Here is a 19,647-nt window from a genome sequence, read left to right on the forward strand (position 1 = left end):
GCATTAGAATGACATGGCATGGCAGGCTGAAGGGAGCTAGTGTTGAGTGCTGACAAGTAAAGTAAATGGAATCTAAAAGTGCTTTGCTTACCTAATGACATTTTCAACCCTGTCCAGGAATATGAATCTATCACATTTTTCCTTTTTAATAGTAACCACTATTAGAAAGACTGATTATTAAAAAGTTCATTTGGAAATTTTCTGTACAGCTAGACATAACATTTAGTCCCTGTGTTCCATCCAAAAGTCAAATGCTTTAAAAGTATTTTGGTTGTTCATTTGTTTTGTTTTCTTTTTAATGATCCACCTAAGGCAGGCGGGAAAAAAGAACAGTTACATACCTGAGTAATACAACATGATCAAAATTCTTCCTTTTTTTAAGGATTATTTCCTGCCAAGCTGAAAAACGCAATAAGGTAGTTTTTATATTTGAATCTATTTCTATTTTATCTCCATTTGTCCACGTCTCAAGACCAACCAACGTCACATGAACGTCCAAGGTTTTATAAATCTGTTTAAAGGAGAAATAATTTTCACAAAGTCAAGTTGGAGAAAGATCCTTCATCATTGCCATATGCCCTTATATCTAAAAAATAATGATTTTAATGTGTGAGGTACATAAGCAAAAAGTGCAGATTTCATTTTACAAACAGTTGTATAGAAACAGAATGTAGGATGAATCATGCAGAATACTGGGTGAATTGCCATGGCTAACAAAGGAACTTGACTACAAACGTATGATTACCCTTGAACAATCATAAGCCTTACAGGCACTGGGCTCAGGATATGTCTAGAATAAATAATTTACTAAGGTTCTGAAATTATAACTGACTTGAAAAATGTGAATTTACTAGCAGTGGCACACAGTGGAATAAATGGTCTTTACTCCTCTCTCTGCTTTAGGTTATGAGTTAGTTCTGTGACAGAATAAAAACTGATGTTGGTTTTCAAATATCAATAACTTAGCTGCCATGTTTGTTCTCCATGTTGGATTTTTGGAACTATCTTGTTCTCTATGAAATCTTATTGGGGATTGCTCAAAGCAGGCAGAAATAGTCATAGCCCATAAGCCTTCTTACCCCCATTCCCATTCTTTTCTAAATACTTAGTTGTTAGATACTTTGATGCCAGAGCAAAAGAAGGCAGAATTTAAGCAAATATGAGGATTTTGAGACAAAGAACTATGTATTCTATCAATTTTATCTTCCATAATAGCCAGTACAAGATAGATTGAAAGAAAGAATGAATGATAAACTATGAACACTGAGTTAAGAACAGAAATGGAGAGACAACTCATACAGTATTAATAGAGAATGTAACTGGTTATTAAGAAGTTTAATGTTTCTGCTATAACAACCACCTTGTGTTAATTTTCTGTTTTTATTAACCTGAATAATATGAATATGTTGAATTTCACGTGTCAACATGATAACTCAACAAGATCATGTCATACCCAAGAGAAGTAGGCTTCTTTAAACTCTCATGAAGTTAGACCTTTAGTCAAATCATGATCTCAAATCTATACTGGAGCTTGTGATATCCATTCCTTTTGGCCCTGATCGTATCATGGAATAAACCTTATGAGTCAGGTCCCATAGAGCAAAAATCGTTTTAACCTGGTCTCTTTGTACTCTCTACATTCATGGTGGGCTTTGGGTTCATAAACTAGATGCAAGTGCAAATGGAAATAATATTTGTCATTCTATGAATGTATTCTCTTCTAGTGAGAAAATGTCCTATAAAATAAAGCCATGTTTTATCTGTGGAATGGTTCAATGGGTTTGGATATACATAGTTGGAAGGTTGCAGGGAGTTGATTTGCTCTTCATAGTAGAGAAAGAACTTTGGAATTTCTGAGATAAAAGAGGTGAAGACATAATAAAAATAAAATGAGAGAGGATGCAGTGAAATAATGAATATAGGCTCTGTGGGAGATAAAGGGCCAATAAGAAGTGATAAGATGGGAAGGGTCAAGAATTTTAGACTATGTTACTTTAAATTATTTTTGATGTGACTTCTCAATAAAAACTGAAAATATTTAGTAAAAGTTCAACAATATGCAATCATTTTGTATTTAACGCTTACTTTGGAGATGGGAACCCAAGGAGGGAGACTGAGTCTTATAGTTGGAGCAATGTTAGGCTGGTGATAAAGACAATTGCAAGATATAAGAAACAGGAGAAAGCAGAGGTGACTATCTATATAGGTGACTACTATAGTAGATATGACCGTTCTACTTCGAATTTTTCCTACTTTTTAGAAAAAGTCATGGGGAGAATTTTTAGTTTCCATAATTTAGATTTAAAGTTGGAAGGAGTTCTGCTTCTGGCTGAGATGTACAAAGTTGGAAAGAATGTTGCTTTTACCCTGACAAAAACAAAAAGCTAGAGAATCTACAAAATCATTTATTTTCTTGAAACCACAAGAGAGCTGAGGTAATAGGGCAAACAAGTAGCCTGAAATCTAAGGAAAGATAGCCTCCTTCAAGGAGAGATGGTACTAAGGCATCTCCCAGTTGCAGAGTATGAGGAAAAGAGATGCTGAGCACCACACAAGCAGGTAAGAGGAATTCACCAAAAACTTTTAAGTTATTGCTAAAGGGCAAAGGAATGTGGGTATAGGAACCTCCAGGGGACACAGACACATCCACACACAGACTCCTCTCCATGGGTTTCTTCTAGATACCCATGAGAATGATGGAGGACAGAGTGGGAGACTGGAGATATCCTCCCTTGGTGGTACGGGCCTGAAGGATGGAAGCAACTACTGCTTTGGGAACATCTTAAAACCTACCAGACTCTTCTCTCCTGAGGAACAAAAGCCTTAAGCTGCTGTATGAACTTCAGCAGACTTTTTTTTACACCCCCAGAGCTCAAGTGAAGACCTATCCTGGTTGAAAGAAGAGAAAAGTAAAAAGCTTTTATCTCTGGAGGAGAGACAGGGATAGAAAGAAACTGTCCTGAGATGAGACCATCTGAGGTCTCCTACCAACAGAGAAGAAGCATGAACATTGAGAAATATCTACCCCAACACCCATGGTCAGGGCTTTCTTAAGACTGAAGTTAATTAGGACAAGAGAAAATGCTCTGAATCCCATAACCAGGCTAGCAATCCCTGAAAAGCAAACAAGAATAGATTACTACTGAAGAAGAGATAAGAATGTGAAGGGAGAACTTCTTTGTACATTAGCCCTTGATGTAGGTCCGAAGTTGAGGGTGAAGCAATAACAATCTTTCCAATAATTCAGGACCCACTCTAAACAAGGTAACACTAAAGAGAATGTGAAGCTGGTGGTGCACTGCAGGTAACAACAGCAGCAAAGCCCCAAACCAGCTCAATTTCTGACAAGATTGATTCAATCCCACATGTTAATGGCCTAGAAAGAGAAGAAGTGTACATTCCCAGGCACAAATACAATTTCCTTAGTCTCTACTATCCTACACATAATGTCCAGTATCCAATAAAATATTAAAGAACATACAAAAGAACAAGGAAAAACAATCCACTGTTTGAGAGATGAGCCAACAAAAGTAGACTCAGAGATAATCCAAATGTTGAAATTATCTGACAGGAAATTTAAAATGATAATTATTAATATGTTAAAGCTTCAGTGCAAAATATGGATGTGGTAGGCAGAATTCTAAGATGGTCTCCAAGGATTCCTGCCCCCTGGTACATACACCCTGTAAAACTCCCCTCACTTTCAATTGGTCAGGACTGTGAATATGATAGATTTTATTAATATAGTTAGGTTTTCTATATGACAAAGGCAAAGAGATGTTGCAAATATAATTAAGGCACTTAAGTCAGCAGATTTTGAATTAATCTAAAGGGAGATTATTGTGGGTAGGTCAAACTTAATCCTTTAAAATGAGAAATTGTAATTCTTTAAATTAAATCCTTTAAAATCAGAAATTTGAAGCAGCAGAGATTCTCCTGTGAGCCCAAAGAACTAGGCTGGCGTGTTGTGAGAGGGCCCATAAGAGGATTACATGGCAAGGAATTGTCAGCACTTCCAGAAACTGAGATGGTCCTCAGCTAATGGCTAGCAAGAGTTTGGGGACCTCAGCGTTACAACTGCATAGAACTGAATTCTTCCAACAACATAAATAAGCTGAGACCCCAGCTCTGATTTCAGTAGTGTGAGATCCTGAGCAGAGATCCCAGTTTGCTGTATCCAGATTTCTGGCCTACAAAAATTGCGAGATAATAAATGGGTGCTGTTTTAAGCTCTTAGGTTTGTGGTAATTTGCTACGTGGCAATAAAAATCTAATATAGTGAAAAACATGCTTGAAGAGATGAGGAATTTCAGCAGAGGTATAAACTATAAGAGGGAGTGGATGGGGGCCGGCCCTGTTGCCTAGTGGTTAAGTTCAGCACACTCCATTTTGGTGGGTGGGTTTGGTTCCTTGGCACAGACCATACCACTTGTTGGCAGCTGTGCTATGGCGGCAACCAACATGCAAAATAGTGGAAGCTTGACATAGATGTGAGCTTAGGGGGAATCTTCCTCAAGCAAAAAGAGGAAGATTGGCAATTTATGTTAGCTCGTGGAAAATCTTCCTCAGCAAAAAAAAAAAAAAAAAAAAAAAGAGAGAGAGAGAGTGTGAATGGAAATGATAGAAGAATATATAGTTCCAGAGATAACAGAATGGATTTGATGAGCATATCAGTAAGCAAGACACAAGCAAAGAAAGAATCAGTGAAACTAAAGTTGGTTTTATAGAAATTATCCACACTGAAACACAAAAAATTAAAAGAATGAAACACAAAAGAGAGAATCCAAAGCTGTGGGAAAATCACAGGGTCTAACATATGTGGAATTAGAATCCCAGAAGGAAAAGAGAGAGAGATAACAAGGGAGAAGAAATATTCGAAGGGATCATGGACAAGAATTTTCAAAACTAATAAAAATCATTAAATCACATATCCAGGAAGCTCAGAAAATCCTAAGCAGTATAAACACCAAACACACATGCATGTATGCACACACATACACACACATAGATATCACACACAGGGGACTGAAGAAAGGGGGGTCAGAAAATATTCCAGTTCAAGACAGGAGAAAATGGAGTAACATCCCCAAAATGCTGTAGGAAAAACAAAAACAAAACCAAAAAACTGTCAACTCAGAATTTTATACCTTTCAGAAATGAAGGAGAAATAAAAATTTCTTTACACAAACAAAAACTGAGAGAATTCATATGTAGTAGATATGCACTACAAGAAACGTTAAAGGAGTTTTCAGACAGAAGTAACATGATACCACAAGGAAGTGCAAGCTACACACACAAAACAATAAAGATCTCTGGAAATAGATAAAATAATGGTAAATATTAAATACATGTTTTTTTCTGATGTTTAATTGCTCTGAAAGACAATTTATTGTTTAAAGCAAAAATAACAGCAATGTATTATTGATTTATAGGATGCATAAAAGTAAAATGTATGATAACCCCGAATAGCATCTAGGATACCTAGTGCCTGGATCTTGCTTCCTAATACCATTTTCCAACAAAAGAACCTGGGCTCCTTAGAGAAATGGCCTATTCTAGCACTGGGGCAGGAAATATACTAGATGAGCCTGGAGCATCTTATAGTGCCAGAAAGTAAGGAAGTGCCAAGAAACACATGTGCCAACACGCACACACATTGATGAAGTATGTCAAAGGGACACACCAAATAACTAAAACATTGCTTGATGGCCAATACTAAAACCATTTGAGCAATAAAATGAAGTAATATTAAATTGTAATTCAAAATACAAAAGAAATGCCCATGAGTTCATACTGATGTAAATGATTGCACAAATAAATAGAGAGAAAAGAGATAAATTTCCTATGTAAAAGAATATCAACTAATTTTTGTAGGTACTCTACTTTCAAGGAGCAGGAGAACTAACTCCCCACTCCACACATAAGTGTGAACTATGTATAGAGACTTTATTCCTAATAATAAAGTGTGAAAAGGGATGAGAAATGAGTGACTTTGCCAGGGAGAAACCTAAAAACACTGCCTCATCCAGATGATCAATATCAACATCAACAGTAATAAAACAGGTTGATAATATGTACCATTGACATGGTGTGATGAAAATGGCAATTAGATGAAATCCAACACAAGGACATCCTACAAAATGTCTGACTAGTACTCTTAAAAACTCTCAAGGTCACCAAGAATAATGAGAGTCTAAGAAACTGTCAGAGTCAAGAGGAGCCCTTGGAAACATGAAAGCTAGATATAACGTGGTATCTTGGATGAGATTCTGAAACAGAAAAAGGAGATTTTTTAAAAACTAAGGAGATCTTAATAATTATTTAAATTTAGTTGATAATAATATATCAATACTAGTTGTTACAAATGTACCATACAAATCAAAAATATTGGTTATAGGGGAAACTGGATTTGTGATAAATGAGAGTTTTCTATGCTTTCTTCTCAGTTTTTCTGTAAATACTAAACTGTTCTAATGAACAAGGTCTATTTTAAAAAATTGATGAAAATATTAACACCAAAGGTGGATGGAACAAATTGGAGTACGCTGTTTAAGGTACTTCTACTATATGAATAAGGATATGATATTATTTGAAGGTTGTCTGTTCTATTAAGCATTTATATTATAAATCCATGTTTAAGGACTAAAGTATTCTTAAAAAGCCAACGGTGGAAATAAAATGGAATTACAAAAAACAATCACAAAGCAGCAGTGCAAAGAATTTTTAAAAAGGACATTTGGAATAAGAGAAAATAACTAACAAAATGATAGATTTTGATCCAGCCATATCAATAATTATATTAAATGTAAATAGTCTAAACACACTAATTAAAAGACAAAGATTGTCAGATTTAATAAAGAAAATAATACTATCTACAAGAAACCTACTTTAAATATAATGATATAGATAAATTAAAAGTAAAAGGATAGCAAAAGATATATCTTGCAAACTCTAATGAAAAGATAGTTGGAGTAGATATATTAATTTCAGACAAAATAGGCTTAGGGACAAAGAATATCTTCAGGGTTAAAAAAAATCATTACATGATGATAAAAAGGGTCAAGTCACCAAGAAGACGATTCTAAATGAGTTTTCATCTACAACAAAGCTTCAAAATACATGAAGTAATAGCTGATAGCACTGAAAGGAGAGACAAATTCACCATCACAGTTGGAGACTGCAACCCTCATCTTTGTATTTGTTAGAAAAAGTAGACGGATAATCATTAAAGAACAGAAGACCTGAAAAGCACTATCAACCAACTTGACATAATTGATATTTATGGAAAACTCTGACCAGCAATAGCAGAATATTCTTTTTTTTCTTCAAGTACACACAAACATTATCTGCCAGACCAGATTCTGGCCATAAAACAAACTTTGACAAATTTAAAAGAATTTAAATCAAACAAAACGTATTCTGTAATTCTAATAGAATATAAATTACAAACAAGTAACATAAAGATATATTAAAAAAATACCAAGTTCTTGGAAGTTAAATAATACATATATATAAACACTGACTCAAAGATGAAGTCACAAGAGATACTAGAGATATTTTAATTAAAAATTATTCATTCAATTGGAATGAAAATTAAAAATAAAATATATCAAAATTTGTTAGAACCAGCTAAAGAAGCATACACGTACCATAAGACCCAGTATGTCTAATTCCTAGTCATTTACAAAAAATAAGTGAAAATTCATGTTTGCACATACGCCTGTATGCAAATGTTTAAAAAATTATATTCATTACAGTAAAAAACTAGAAACAGATCAAATGTCCTTCAACTAGTTAATGAACAACCACTGACCTAGTGGAGTTATTCCTTACATCATCTTTCTTTGGGCCCTCTTTATCCTAGGAACGGATGTATGACTGAGAAGAAGTCAACATGAGAGGGATGTGTACAATTCACAGTACTACTTTTTAGAAAAAGTTTATAGTTAATTCTATTTTGGAAAAATTAATCATTTTAGTGCATTTTACTGAAATGTTTCCCCTAATTTTTGTGTCAAAATATGGACAATAAAGTATAGCTTGAAACTCATTTTGCTATGCAAGGTCATGGAATAGTGATTTAAAATAGTGGATTTGATTTATGCATAATGGGTATTCAAATCTTTGTACATTGCTTTATAAATTTTGTGATTAGTGATCAATATTTGAAACTTATTTAAATATTAAATGTCATTTACTGAGGAAATAAAAAACTCAGCTGTGGTTCATTTGTTGCTGTGAATTTTTCAATGCACATTTGCTAACTGAACTACTTGACAAATGTGTTTGGGGTGATCTCAGCATCAGGATTACCACAAAAATCCAGCAGATAGCTATCCTAAAATGTTCTTTCCATTTGTAGTTTTAGCTTGATTCAAAGTGTATCAAATCTTACCATGTTGACAAAATTGACCATTCCCCAAATTCGGTTCCTCAGTTTAACGGGAGGATGGTTATTCCTGCGATACTGGAAATATAAACATCAGATCAACATTCATTAATAGTAGGAGTTGAATAAAAACTCAAAATACTTTACCCATTATGACATATTTCAAAGAAAACAATTATTAGCTTTCCTCCTAGTCAGCTAAAAATCCGCGCAACTTATGCAGAAATACATTTTTTATATAAAATGACTAGATAACAGCAGTTTCTAAAGACATGCTTCAGCTTAGCACTACTTTATGGTTGTCTTTATAACTTTGTCCCCTTTTCACATTACATTGCTTTATTAAACCAACTGATCAGTGTTCTTTATGTGAAACAAAACTTATTAAACTCCATAGCAGCCATTATATGGCAAAAAACAGCAACTTGATCAGCCCTCCTCTGTCCATGGTGGTCACAAACTAAGTAACATATATCAAGGATCACCGTGGAGTCAGAGATGTGATGGAGATGGGCAAGAAATTGTGGCTCCCCCTTCTCTCCAGGAAATGGTTAAGAAGACAAAGCAGACTTTCCTGCTCCAGCCTATTCTGTCTTTTGTTCTCTTGTTACAAATGGATTCCCTATCTGTGCTGTCAAGACCTTACTCTCAGCATTATCAATTTAGACCTGATAAAATATACTTGATAATAACATAAGATGTTCTGTAGGGATAAATGCACATGGTTGAGCTTCTTTCATAATAAAAATAAAAAGAAGCATGGCTTTTCTGAATCTTGCAAGTAACCTCTAGTCATCATTCCATTGGTCTCCTGTTGTCTTAAATATCTAAATACCTCAAAGATATAATATTAGAATCTCTTCAATTCTCATCTCCCACGCCCTCCTTCACCCACTACTCATTGGTTTAACTGCCGCTATTCTGTTGAAAGTATTGTTGATAGGCCCATGAATGTCCTTTTAGTTATCAAATCCATTGACCACTTTTTCCTCGTCTTCCTGGTCATCTTATTCTTGTTTAATACTGACTATTTTCTCTTTCAAGAAATTTTTTATCACCTTGGTTTCTGTTACCCTATACACTCCTAGAGTTTTACTGTGCACAAGTTTCTCTTTTCCACCATCTCCTTAAATTCCGGATGGCAAATACGTTTTCACACTGGGATTCCCATGATCAATTGATAGGGCTTGCCTAAAACACACAATTGGGAAAGATTCTGAGGCTGTCTTAGGGATCAAAAGAATAGGGTACTTCATCAATCAGTGATTTCCACCTATGGAGGTAAGGGAGAAGGATAGAGATACTCTTATTTCCAAATCTTTAGTAAATGGTTAGTGTCCCCAGGATTCAGACATTTGTGTTCTTCTTTCCCTTTCAACTTGCTAACTCTGGGTGTACAGATCCATATCCTCACTCTACTCAGCTGCTTAAAACTCACATTGCCTTCAAGAGATGTAGACTCCTCAATATGTTTTGCCAAAAGCTGCCTTCGTTTTTCCTATTCTGTCTTACCAGATACCCTCACTCTACTTAACTCTTGTTCTGCTGACTAACACGTATATATATGTTAAATATATATATTTAATAGTCAGAACCTGGCATATTGGATATTCATTAACTATTTGTCAAATGAAAATGGATAATTTACTATAGGAACTTCTCTAAAAAACAGAAACCCTTAAATATTTTAAGACCACATTAAGGCAGCATGTGTGAGAGCTATGCAGGTAAAGTTCAATTTAATGTACTTAAATTTAAATTTAATAAATTATTCTTAGTCTTTACTAATAAATTGTTATTAAGAACAAGGCTTATCTTAGCATTTTTTAAAAAGTTAGTTAAAAGAATGTTCTCACCAATGAAAAGAATATGTATTTTCTATTTTGTGGGTGTAGGATAGTCTATCAATTGATTAGATCAAACCTACATGTGGTTCAAGTATTTTCTATTTTTGTTGAATTTTTGTTCTGCTTTACTTAGAATTTTCTAATAGAGAGGAGCTAAAAAACCCTTGCCTTCCCTGTGACCCTGTTATTTTTTGTTGCGTATCTTTTTATACTCTGTTGTTGGGTGTGTAATCTGAAATATCAGCAGACAATTTACAGTTCTTGGAGAGCTTACTCTCCTTTTCATTATGATGGTTGACTCTTTCTCATGTGACTAGTTTTATCTTGGATTATGAAAGTGTCTTTATAGGGCATTTTTGACTTGGGCTCTAGTAGTTTACCACATTTCTAATCAGTTTCTATGTTGAAAGCTTTGTTTAGCATTTGTCTATCTGAAGAAAAATATAATACCATGCCCCACATCAGTGCATGACACAGGCTTAGGACTTTTGCTTTCCTATGCATTAGATTTTCTCTGTCCATCACTGCAGCAAACAGAACTTTTCCCTTCTCTTTGCAATTTCAGTGGAGAGAACTTTCCTAGTTCCCTTTTCAGGGGTGGGGCAGCCCTTTATGGCTCTGGGCTTTACGCGGTATATCCCATGTATTGTAGATCACCAGGTCTTTGATTTTACTTACTATTCTGGCAGAGATTTTCTTCCTCATGTTTAGCACTTGGAGATTTCCTGTGTTTTCTTTTGAACTCAACTATAGATTGTGAATGTATCTTCAATTTTTTATACATTGTTCATTATTTCCATATGTTCGTAACAGGGAAGAGGGTTCTCTTTTGGCTTAGTCTGCTGTAATGCCAAAGAACCTTATCATCTCTTATAGAAGTCTATTCGGGGAAGCTATAAACAGAACATTTATCCCAGAATGGAATTCTGATTAAAATATTTTTTTCTGTTTGTTAGAATTACAACTATAGTTTTATAAAGATGAATGAAGAGATAATGTTCATGTGAAAACTTACCACATTATCATCAGCAACAATGAACAGTTCCACATACTTTTCTTTATGGGTGCTCTGGAAATTTATGAAAAATTTAATGAAGTATGGTTAATATTTCTCATGCTAACACTTAAAATGGTAAGAAATGTCAATATTATTGATACAGAAGATGAGATACAAAAGTATATCCAATAATTCTAGGAATTTATCTAATTGAGACCCACTATATTATTAAAACATTTGGCCCTGTATATCAGATTTTAATAAATCTGCAACAACATTCTGCATTTGATTATGCTTCCTTTCTTTGTTTAGTTTTTCATGTAAAATAAGAATTTAAAATAAAGAATCATGAATCCAATTTTTAACATTTAGTTTTTTTCATTTACAAAGTAACGCTTACTAAATAAGATCATGTTAAAAAGGATCCATCTATAGTTGACAGCTAAAGCACAGCACTGGCCAGAAGGACCAACTGTATTCCTTCTACTCCCCCTGTCTGTCAATCTCTCCCTTCAGCAGTCTTAATTCCAAGGGACCATGTATAAAAGTTGCTAATTATAGATCTTTTATTTGAAACATCAATACCAGAAAATTCTGTTTTCAGTGTCATACACTGAGGTACATGCTTATTCTCTGAGTTTAAATCAGAGGCATATTGTTCAAAGATTTGACTAAGTCATTCTTTTGTGGGCTAATTAATCATTTATTGATTGATTGATTCAATAAAAGACCATATGTTAGGCATCTAGTAAGTTTCAGGCATAGTCTGTACCATGGATATATGAAGAAGATGAACACCCATGGAGCTTAAAGGCTAACACTTACTGAGGATTTAAGGTGATATGAACTAGCAGCATAGAAAAGCCTAAAATACATAGGACTTTCATTGTGCAATCATCCCACCAGAAATTGGCCTTGTTATTACTCTTAATTATCCTTAACAACTAGAACATTTGACCTGATGAAAGGGGGAGAACCTGGCTTATCATCAACAGTTCTCACCAAAATCTGGCAGGGAAGACAAGGAAAGACAATACCTAGGAGAGGTTTCAAGACATTGTAAATTTCATTCTTTCCAACCACTTATAGCCCTAATGTTATAAATCTGTGTGTAGAGTTATAGATATCCCCCTCCCTTGAAATCCAAAAGACAAACTGAGATTTACTGTAGGGAATGAACACTTTCTATATAGATAATAAAAATGAAAGTTTGCCATTTCATATTTCAAACAATGAAGAGTCAGACTCAGGTAGCATGTACACTTATTTGGGCTCATAATCTCTCTCTCAAGGTCATAAAGAAAATAAGAGACATTTTACCTGGGGTAAAAATGATTTAAAAATAAAGCACTCACTTCCATTTTGGAGTCTTCCATGGATTTAGCATTATCCTTTGGAACAGCTGTCCTGGTAAAATTGAGCTGTGTACAAGAATAGTTGGCAGCGTACTGCACCTTCGGGTTATATTTGAACACCAAATGTTCTCCCTCATCTGAGTATTTTATTGGTTCAATGAGGTACCTTTGGTCATTTACCCTGAAGAACCCCCTGTGGAAATTGGAAACAACGTATATTTAAGATGCATTCCATTTTACTACTATATTACTACATAATACTATTCTGTTCCATTTTATTGACTCTGCTTTTTTAAAAAAGGGAAACTATAAAGTCCTCATGAGCATATAGCCAGGTGTTCTGGGTGATAAAGAGATGAGATTATATGTGTCCTTTGATTGAATTAACAACTTTTGTGAGAGTTAACTTATCTGGATTTTCAGAAGTTTGATAGCCCAATCTCTAGTTTGAAAGATAGGTGGAGTAGCAATTCCCGCATGGGGCTGTGGACACCTGGTAAGCATCCCAGTTCTTCCAAAAATTTTGTGAATTTTTATGTCCATCATGCCCTAATTGTAGAGTAAATATATAAAAGCACAAATACTATTATGTGGTAATTTTATCATTCAAGGGGTTCTCATTCTTGAAAACACTAGGAACTGCTCAAGTAAAGCCCTCATAAATGAAGACAAAAGTTTCTTGTTCTTCTCCCCATTCCCTCCCTGCATCTTCCTCCTTTGTCTTTGAGCCCAAAATCGACAGAGAGCTTATATAGGCTCTCCTTCTGACGTTTTACTTGCTAGAGACTGGAAACACCACCTGATTTAGTAAAAAGCTGTGAAGCATTGTGGTGTGGTGGGAATTCCTTAGACTGAAAGTTAGGAGGCCTGGTGTTTGGACTGAGTTCTAACACTATCAAATTGAACATTCAGGAGCAAGTTTCTGATTTCAGTATTCTGACCTATAACATGAAAGGTCGGGCTAGATGATTTCCAGCAGTCTCCCAACTCTGAATTCCTTGATCATATACTGAAGAACTTGTCTTGCTTAGGGCTGTGGGTTAGATATCTTCTTGTCAAAAATGAACATAATCAATGTGCTGGAGTGGGTACTCACACTCATAATATGCAATAGCTTTTTTTCATTATTTTTCTATTTACCAGGGTTGTTGAAAAGAAAGAAGAGAAGTGAATGTCTTTGAAAATCCATAGGAAAACTCATAAAGGAAACAGAAAGCTAAACTGTGCGTTACCTCAGACCATTACACGTGCTGATGCTGGCAGCAGAGTCTAATTCATGTATGACAGATCCTTGGTAAAAACAGTGATCCTAAAACAGATGAAGAGGCTATTGATATAAATACATACATTGATATTATAGAAATGTTAATATCTACATATTTTCTACTCAGAATATATCAGTACTTCATTCTCATAAATTACACATATTCATTCATGCATTCATTCATTGCTTTCTTTCATTTGGAAAATTTTGAAACTACTTTAGAATCCTTTTATTTTAATCACATGGTTACTTTGTATAAAGCAGTATATGGATTCTTTCCTTCCAAATTTAGCAGTCTATTAGTTGATGACACCAGCCTCAGAAATGTGACCCTTTTCCACAGAAATATTACTCCTTTAATCCATCCTAAAATCTCTGCCAAACTACCCCTCTTGTGCTATTATTATAATTTGTCCCCAGTTGCATATGAAATCAAGCCAAAGTTTTTGATGATTGTTAAAGTTAGGTCTCACTCTCCAACCAGCTCCTGGCATGCCTCTCCCTCCTGTCTCTCTACTTCTCTCGGGTTGGCATCTTTATCACTTCCTACTTGGTGTTTTGCCCCTGGGGATTCTAGCAGGTATTTACTCTTTCCATCATTTCTGTCTGTTCAACTCCTGCCTATGTGTGACACTTTCCATGGCCCCTCAGGGACCTCAGACCCTCACAGGCCAACAACCACTCCCTTCATAAAAGAATGTTACTCAGTTTTCTTCATGTTCTATTTTACAAAGATTGTATGATGACTTAGATTTCATAGTTGACAGCTGCCCTAAATAGAGGAAATAGGTTTTAAAAAGGATACTTTGGTAAGAGAGAATAAGGTCATCCTTGGTTAGAATGCTGCAGAGGGCAGGTTCTAGAAAGAGGAATAGGTTATAAAAATAGAAACTGTATATGCTGGAATAATATTAACAATAAACGAACAGAGATTCACTTGGAGAATGAAGGAGAGACCTCAATGTTGGTGCATGAGAAGACTAGAGGATGTGACTCACATAGGGTCAATCAGATGGCGTTTTTAAAAATGTTTCACGTCTTTAGATTTTAGCCATTTAGCTTGATTACAATCTGATCAGGGACCTTATACTTCTTTGGGGTCCTGCTGTACCCTCCCTCCAGACTTAACACAATTTGGGGCACATAGAAACCAGTTTGTAAAGAAAAACACGTTAGCAGTCATTGGTTTGCTTGTTAGGCAATGATCAGCCTCCTCGAGAGCTCAGAGGGTCAGATTTTCCGTTCCAGGATCGTTCAGTGACGGTAGTCAATGTAGGACCCATTTCTGATGAAATACTTTCTGAAGCTCTTGTAAAGCTAGAATTGGATTTCAAAATCACACAAGAAAATAATATTTTCCGAGAAGAGACATAGGAAGTTTCCATAAAATACCATGATTTGAGGATGTCTGGTGATCTCCTCTCCTTTTGTGGAGTAGTATGTTTCACTGTAATTTGAGGCTAGGAACTTCCTGGAAAAGAGGGCAGAGAGGTAGTGAGAGTCACTGTGAAAAGTTATCAGATAAAACCAGTTACGTGAGAGAGAAGCCTCCAGGCTGCTTTCGAATCTCAGCGAGGTCCTCTAATGCCAAAAACAGGTGAGCAAGTCAATCTCACTCACAGGAAAAGTTTCCTACCCAGATTTCATGATTTGGTTAAGACTGTAGAAGAGATAGAAAAAGATTCTGGCAGTTTTATCAAGGCAGCATCTTGAGAAGAACCTAGAGAAAATATTATCTAAGTAAAAATGTCTTGCCTTAAGAGTCAAAATTAATGCAAAAAACTTGTGAAATATACATCATATGTATATAAAAATATATATCATATGTAGAAATATGATATATATAACAAATATATATGTTATATAAAAATATATTTATTTTATGTGAATATATAGCTGCTGGGTTAATATGCGTTAAAATATAGGTATCATATGTAAATATGACATATACATAAAATATATTTATATGTATCAAATATATTTATATACATATGATACCTATATTTTAACACATATTAACCCGACAGCTATATATTTAGATAAAAGCAGTATGTATCAATTATAGTAAATTTAGAAAACATAGAAAAGTGCAAAAAAATTGTCTTGAAATCCCACCGAGAGATAACAACTGCTAATATTTTCACGTGATTCTTCATAGTCTTTTCTCTGCAGGAGTAAAGGGATAACATTTGAGTAATCAAGAGTTACTCTGCTTTCCCACATCTCCTGTATCGAATCCCATAGGTATCCTCAGACCAAGCACTAGGATTGTCTATCTCAGCTGCCTCAGGAGATGAATGCTACAGCAGAAAAGAACAAGGGAGGAAATTATCGGCTTTTATTTTACCCTGAAAAATAGACTTTTGAGACTCAGGACAGAAACACTAGTCTTGAAAGGCAAGGCTTTTAAAATGTAAGAGCTGAGCAATGTGTGTTTCCAAAGTTTAATAATGAAGAGCTCCAGAAAGTTTTCTATCAATGAGAGACAGACAAAAATAAAAGAGATGCCAGGCTACCCCATCACCAGGATAGACCAGGAAAAGAAGCCTGGTGGAAGGGAATGGGTAGAGGAAATATGATGAGGGGAGGAGATTGCGTTACCTGAGTAAATGTGGATACACATGGAGGTATCATACAAACAGTTAGATCAGCAGCAAAGACTTCCTGATGTGCCCAGGAGAGTACTGTCCCTAGAACCAGGAAAAGCGGGGCGGGGGGGTGGGGGACTGACTCATTTCCCCTAAGGCTGTCAACTTTTGTTCAACAGTACATTGTAAGTAGCTAGGGAAGAGAAGCTTAATTAATTGTTTCTATCCATGCTATCTGGTGAGGTCTCTGATAGCAGCCAGCAGGTTGCCTGTTTCTTGTTCAGCAAAAACAACATTCTTCTGTGCTCTGAAATTTACTCAGCTCTCTCTCTCTCTGAATTACCCCATGTGGATATAGCCATTTTAACGTTCAAAAGTCCTCAAGAAGAAAAGTGGAACATTGACTATATTAGAGATGCAATGATGACGGAGTAGAGAAAGCTCTAGCATCAGTACCATTACTTGAGTTTGACTGAATGGAACAAGCTCAGAATCAGTCCTGAGAGGTGGAACATATACTATGTCATATGAACATGAAAATACATTTATATACTTGTAAACACATAAACATGTTCACGATTAAAGTTGACATCATCCACTCTACATAATTGTTTATCTAATGGGTCTTCTCTTACTATATAATAATCATTTATTCAAAAACGTATTTTTACAAAACAAAATCAGGGAAATATTTAACATGAATTGAAAATATCTGCCTGTGCACTCTTACTCATTTTTCCTCAAAGAGCTGGCAAAACAATTCGAATTAGAGCAGGATCAGCAGATTTCCCTTTATGCCTGTGTTTCGTGAACATACCTTGCCTTCATTCACTGTAACTCCAAATAGCAAGGGTTATATATTCAACATGTGACCAGAATGTATATTTCAGCTCAGGCACTGAATCATAGTGGGTGTCCTTTCTTTTATTCCTCCAAAATTATATTGTAAAATTTTATTTCTTGTAAAACAAAGGATCCTGCATTTTTCAATTTATGAAGACAAAGTACTAGTATCTAATTTTTAAATTTTTCTTTTGAAATAATTATAGATTCATAAGTAGTTCCAGAGATAGCGTAGCAGAGTCTGGTGTCTGTGTACCCTTCACTTAGTTTCCCTAATGGTTACATCCTAAATCATTATAGTACAATATCAAAACCCAAAATATACGCTAGTATAATGTGTATGTGTGGTTATGTATCATTTTATCTTATATGTAGATTTGTATTGCGCCACCTCAAGCAAAATACAGAACTATTCCATCACCAGAAAGATCTCTCTCATGTTATTCCTTTATAATCACTTATCTCCCCTCCATACATCTTCCATACTCCCCGACAACAATAGAAATGACTAACCCATTTTCTGCCTCTAAAATTTTGTCATTTTGAGAATGTTATACCAATGGAATAATATAGTATGTGATCCTTTGAGACTGGCTTTTTTTTTCATTCAGTATAATGCCCTCATAATCCATCCAAGTTGTTCCATTTTATCGTAGAGTAGTATTCCACGATATGGGTGTACCACAGTTTGTTTAACCATTCACTTGTTGAAGAGATCTGAGCTGTTTCCAATTTGGGGCTTTTGTGGGTAAAGTTGTACTCATTAGTGTACAGCTCTTTGTGTGAACATAAGTTTTTGTTTCTCTGAAATAAATACCCAAGAGTACAACCGATACATCTCATAGAAGTTGCATATTCAGTTTTTAAAGAAATCACCAATTTTTTTTCCAGAGTGCTGTATCATTTTATATTCCCATCAGCAATGTATTAATGATCCAGTTTCTCTCTGTCCTTTGCCAGCATTTGGTGTTGTAACTATTTTTTAATTTTAGCCATTCTGATGAGTGTGTAATGATATTTCATTGTAGGTTAATATGCATTTCCTGAATGGCTAATGATGTTGAATATCCTTTCACATACTTATTTGTCACCTGTATATCCTCTTTGGTGAAATATCTCTTCATGTCTTTTGCTCATTTTTCAGTTGGATGCCTTGATTTATTTTTGTTGAGTTTTGAGCATTCTTTTTACCTTCCGGGCAGTGGTCCTTCATTGGTTGTGGTTTGCAAATGTTTCCTCCCAACCTGCAGCTTGTCTTTTCATCCTCATAACAGGGGCTTTTTCAGAGCAAGCACTTTTCATTTTGATGAAGTCCGATTTATCAGTTTTATCTTTTACTGATCACGCTTCTGGTGTGAAGTCTAAGAATTCTCCGCCTAGCCCTAGATCCTGTAGATATTCTCTTACTTTATCTAAATGTTTTGTAGTTTTGCATTTTACATTGATGTCCCTAATTCATTTTGAGTTAATTTTCATATAAGTTTTAGAATTTAGATTGAGGTTCTTTTTTTATTTTTTGCTATGGATATCCAATTATTTCAGAACCATTTGGGGAAGAAATTACATTTTCTCTATTGATTTGCTGTAAAAACTGCCCAAAATCATTTGGTTTTACTTGTGTAGAACTATTTCTGAGTTCTCTGTTTGATTCCATTAATCTATGTGTCTATTTCTCTGACAATACGACATTGTATCTATGTAATATTTCTTGAGATTTGGCGAAGTGATTCTTCCTGTTTTCTTCTTTTTTCAGACTTGTTTGAGCTACTCTAGTTCCCTTGTCTTTCCCCAGAAATTTTAGAACAATCTTGTCGATATTTACAAAAACTTTCACAGTGATTTTGATAGGAATTGTGATAGTCCTATATATCAATTGGAGGAAAATTAACATTTTTACTATATTGAGTCTTCCAATCCGTTAACACAATATGACTTCATCTATTTACATCTTTTTGATGTTTTCATCAGCATTTTGTGGTTTTCAGTGTACAAGTCTTGTATATATTTCTCAGACTTATAACTGAGTGTTTTATTCCTTTATTTCAAGTGATTCAAATGGTGCTATATTTTAAATTTCAGTTTCCACGTGTTTATCAGTAATATACAGAAACACAATTGATTTCTGAATGAGGATATCCTCTGTGACCTTGCTGAACATTAGGAGATGTTTTTTGTTTGCTCCTTTGGCAGATTCTTTGGGATTTTCTATGCAAACAGTTATCAAATTATCTGCAAATAGGGACTTTTTTTCTACCTTCCCAACCTATGTCTTTTCTTTCTTTTTCTTGCCTGGTTGCACTGACTAGAACATGTGGGAATATGTTAAATAGTAGTGGTGAGAGTGGACATACTCGCCTGGCTCCT

At 35.0% G+C, this 19,647-nt stretch overlaps 1 protein-coding gene across 1 annotated transcript in view; it reads right to left on the reverse strand.

Annotated features, from left to right (window-relative positions):
* ADAM7 (ADAM metallopeptidase domain 7) overlaps positions 1-19,647 on the reverse strand; it is a 79,226-nt gene that overhangs the window by 44,308 nt on the left and 15,271 nt on the right. Inside the window, exons 4-9 of the mRNA XM_046655733.1 lie at positions 15,245-15,323; positions 13,821-13,897; positions 12,589-12,781; positions 11,252-11,305; positions 8,396-8,467; positions 342-511 (exon numbers count right to left, since the gene is read on the reverse strand). Coding sequence (XP_046511689.1) covers positions 342-511; positions 8,396-8,467; positions 11,252-11,305; positions 12,589-12,781; positions 13,821-13,897; positions 15,245-15,323 — 645 coding nt within the window. The remainder of the gene's footprint in view (positions 1-341; positions 512-8,395; positions 8,468-11,251; positions 11,306-12,588; positions 12,782-13,820; positions 13,898-15,244; positions 15,324-19,647) is intronic.

The sequence above is a fragment of the Equus quagga genome, chromosome 3, assembly GCF_021613505.1.
Source record: "Equus quagga isolate Etosha38 chromosome 3, UCLA_HA_Equagga_1.0, whole genome shotgun sequence".
NCBI classification, from domain to species: Eukaryota; Metazoa; Chordata; class Mammalia; order Perissodactyla; family Equidae; genus Equus; species Equus quagga.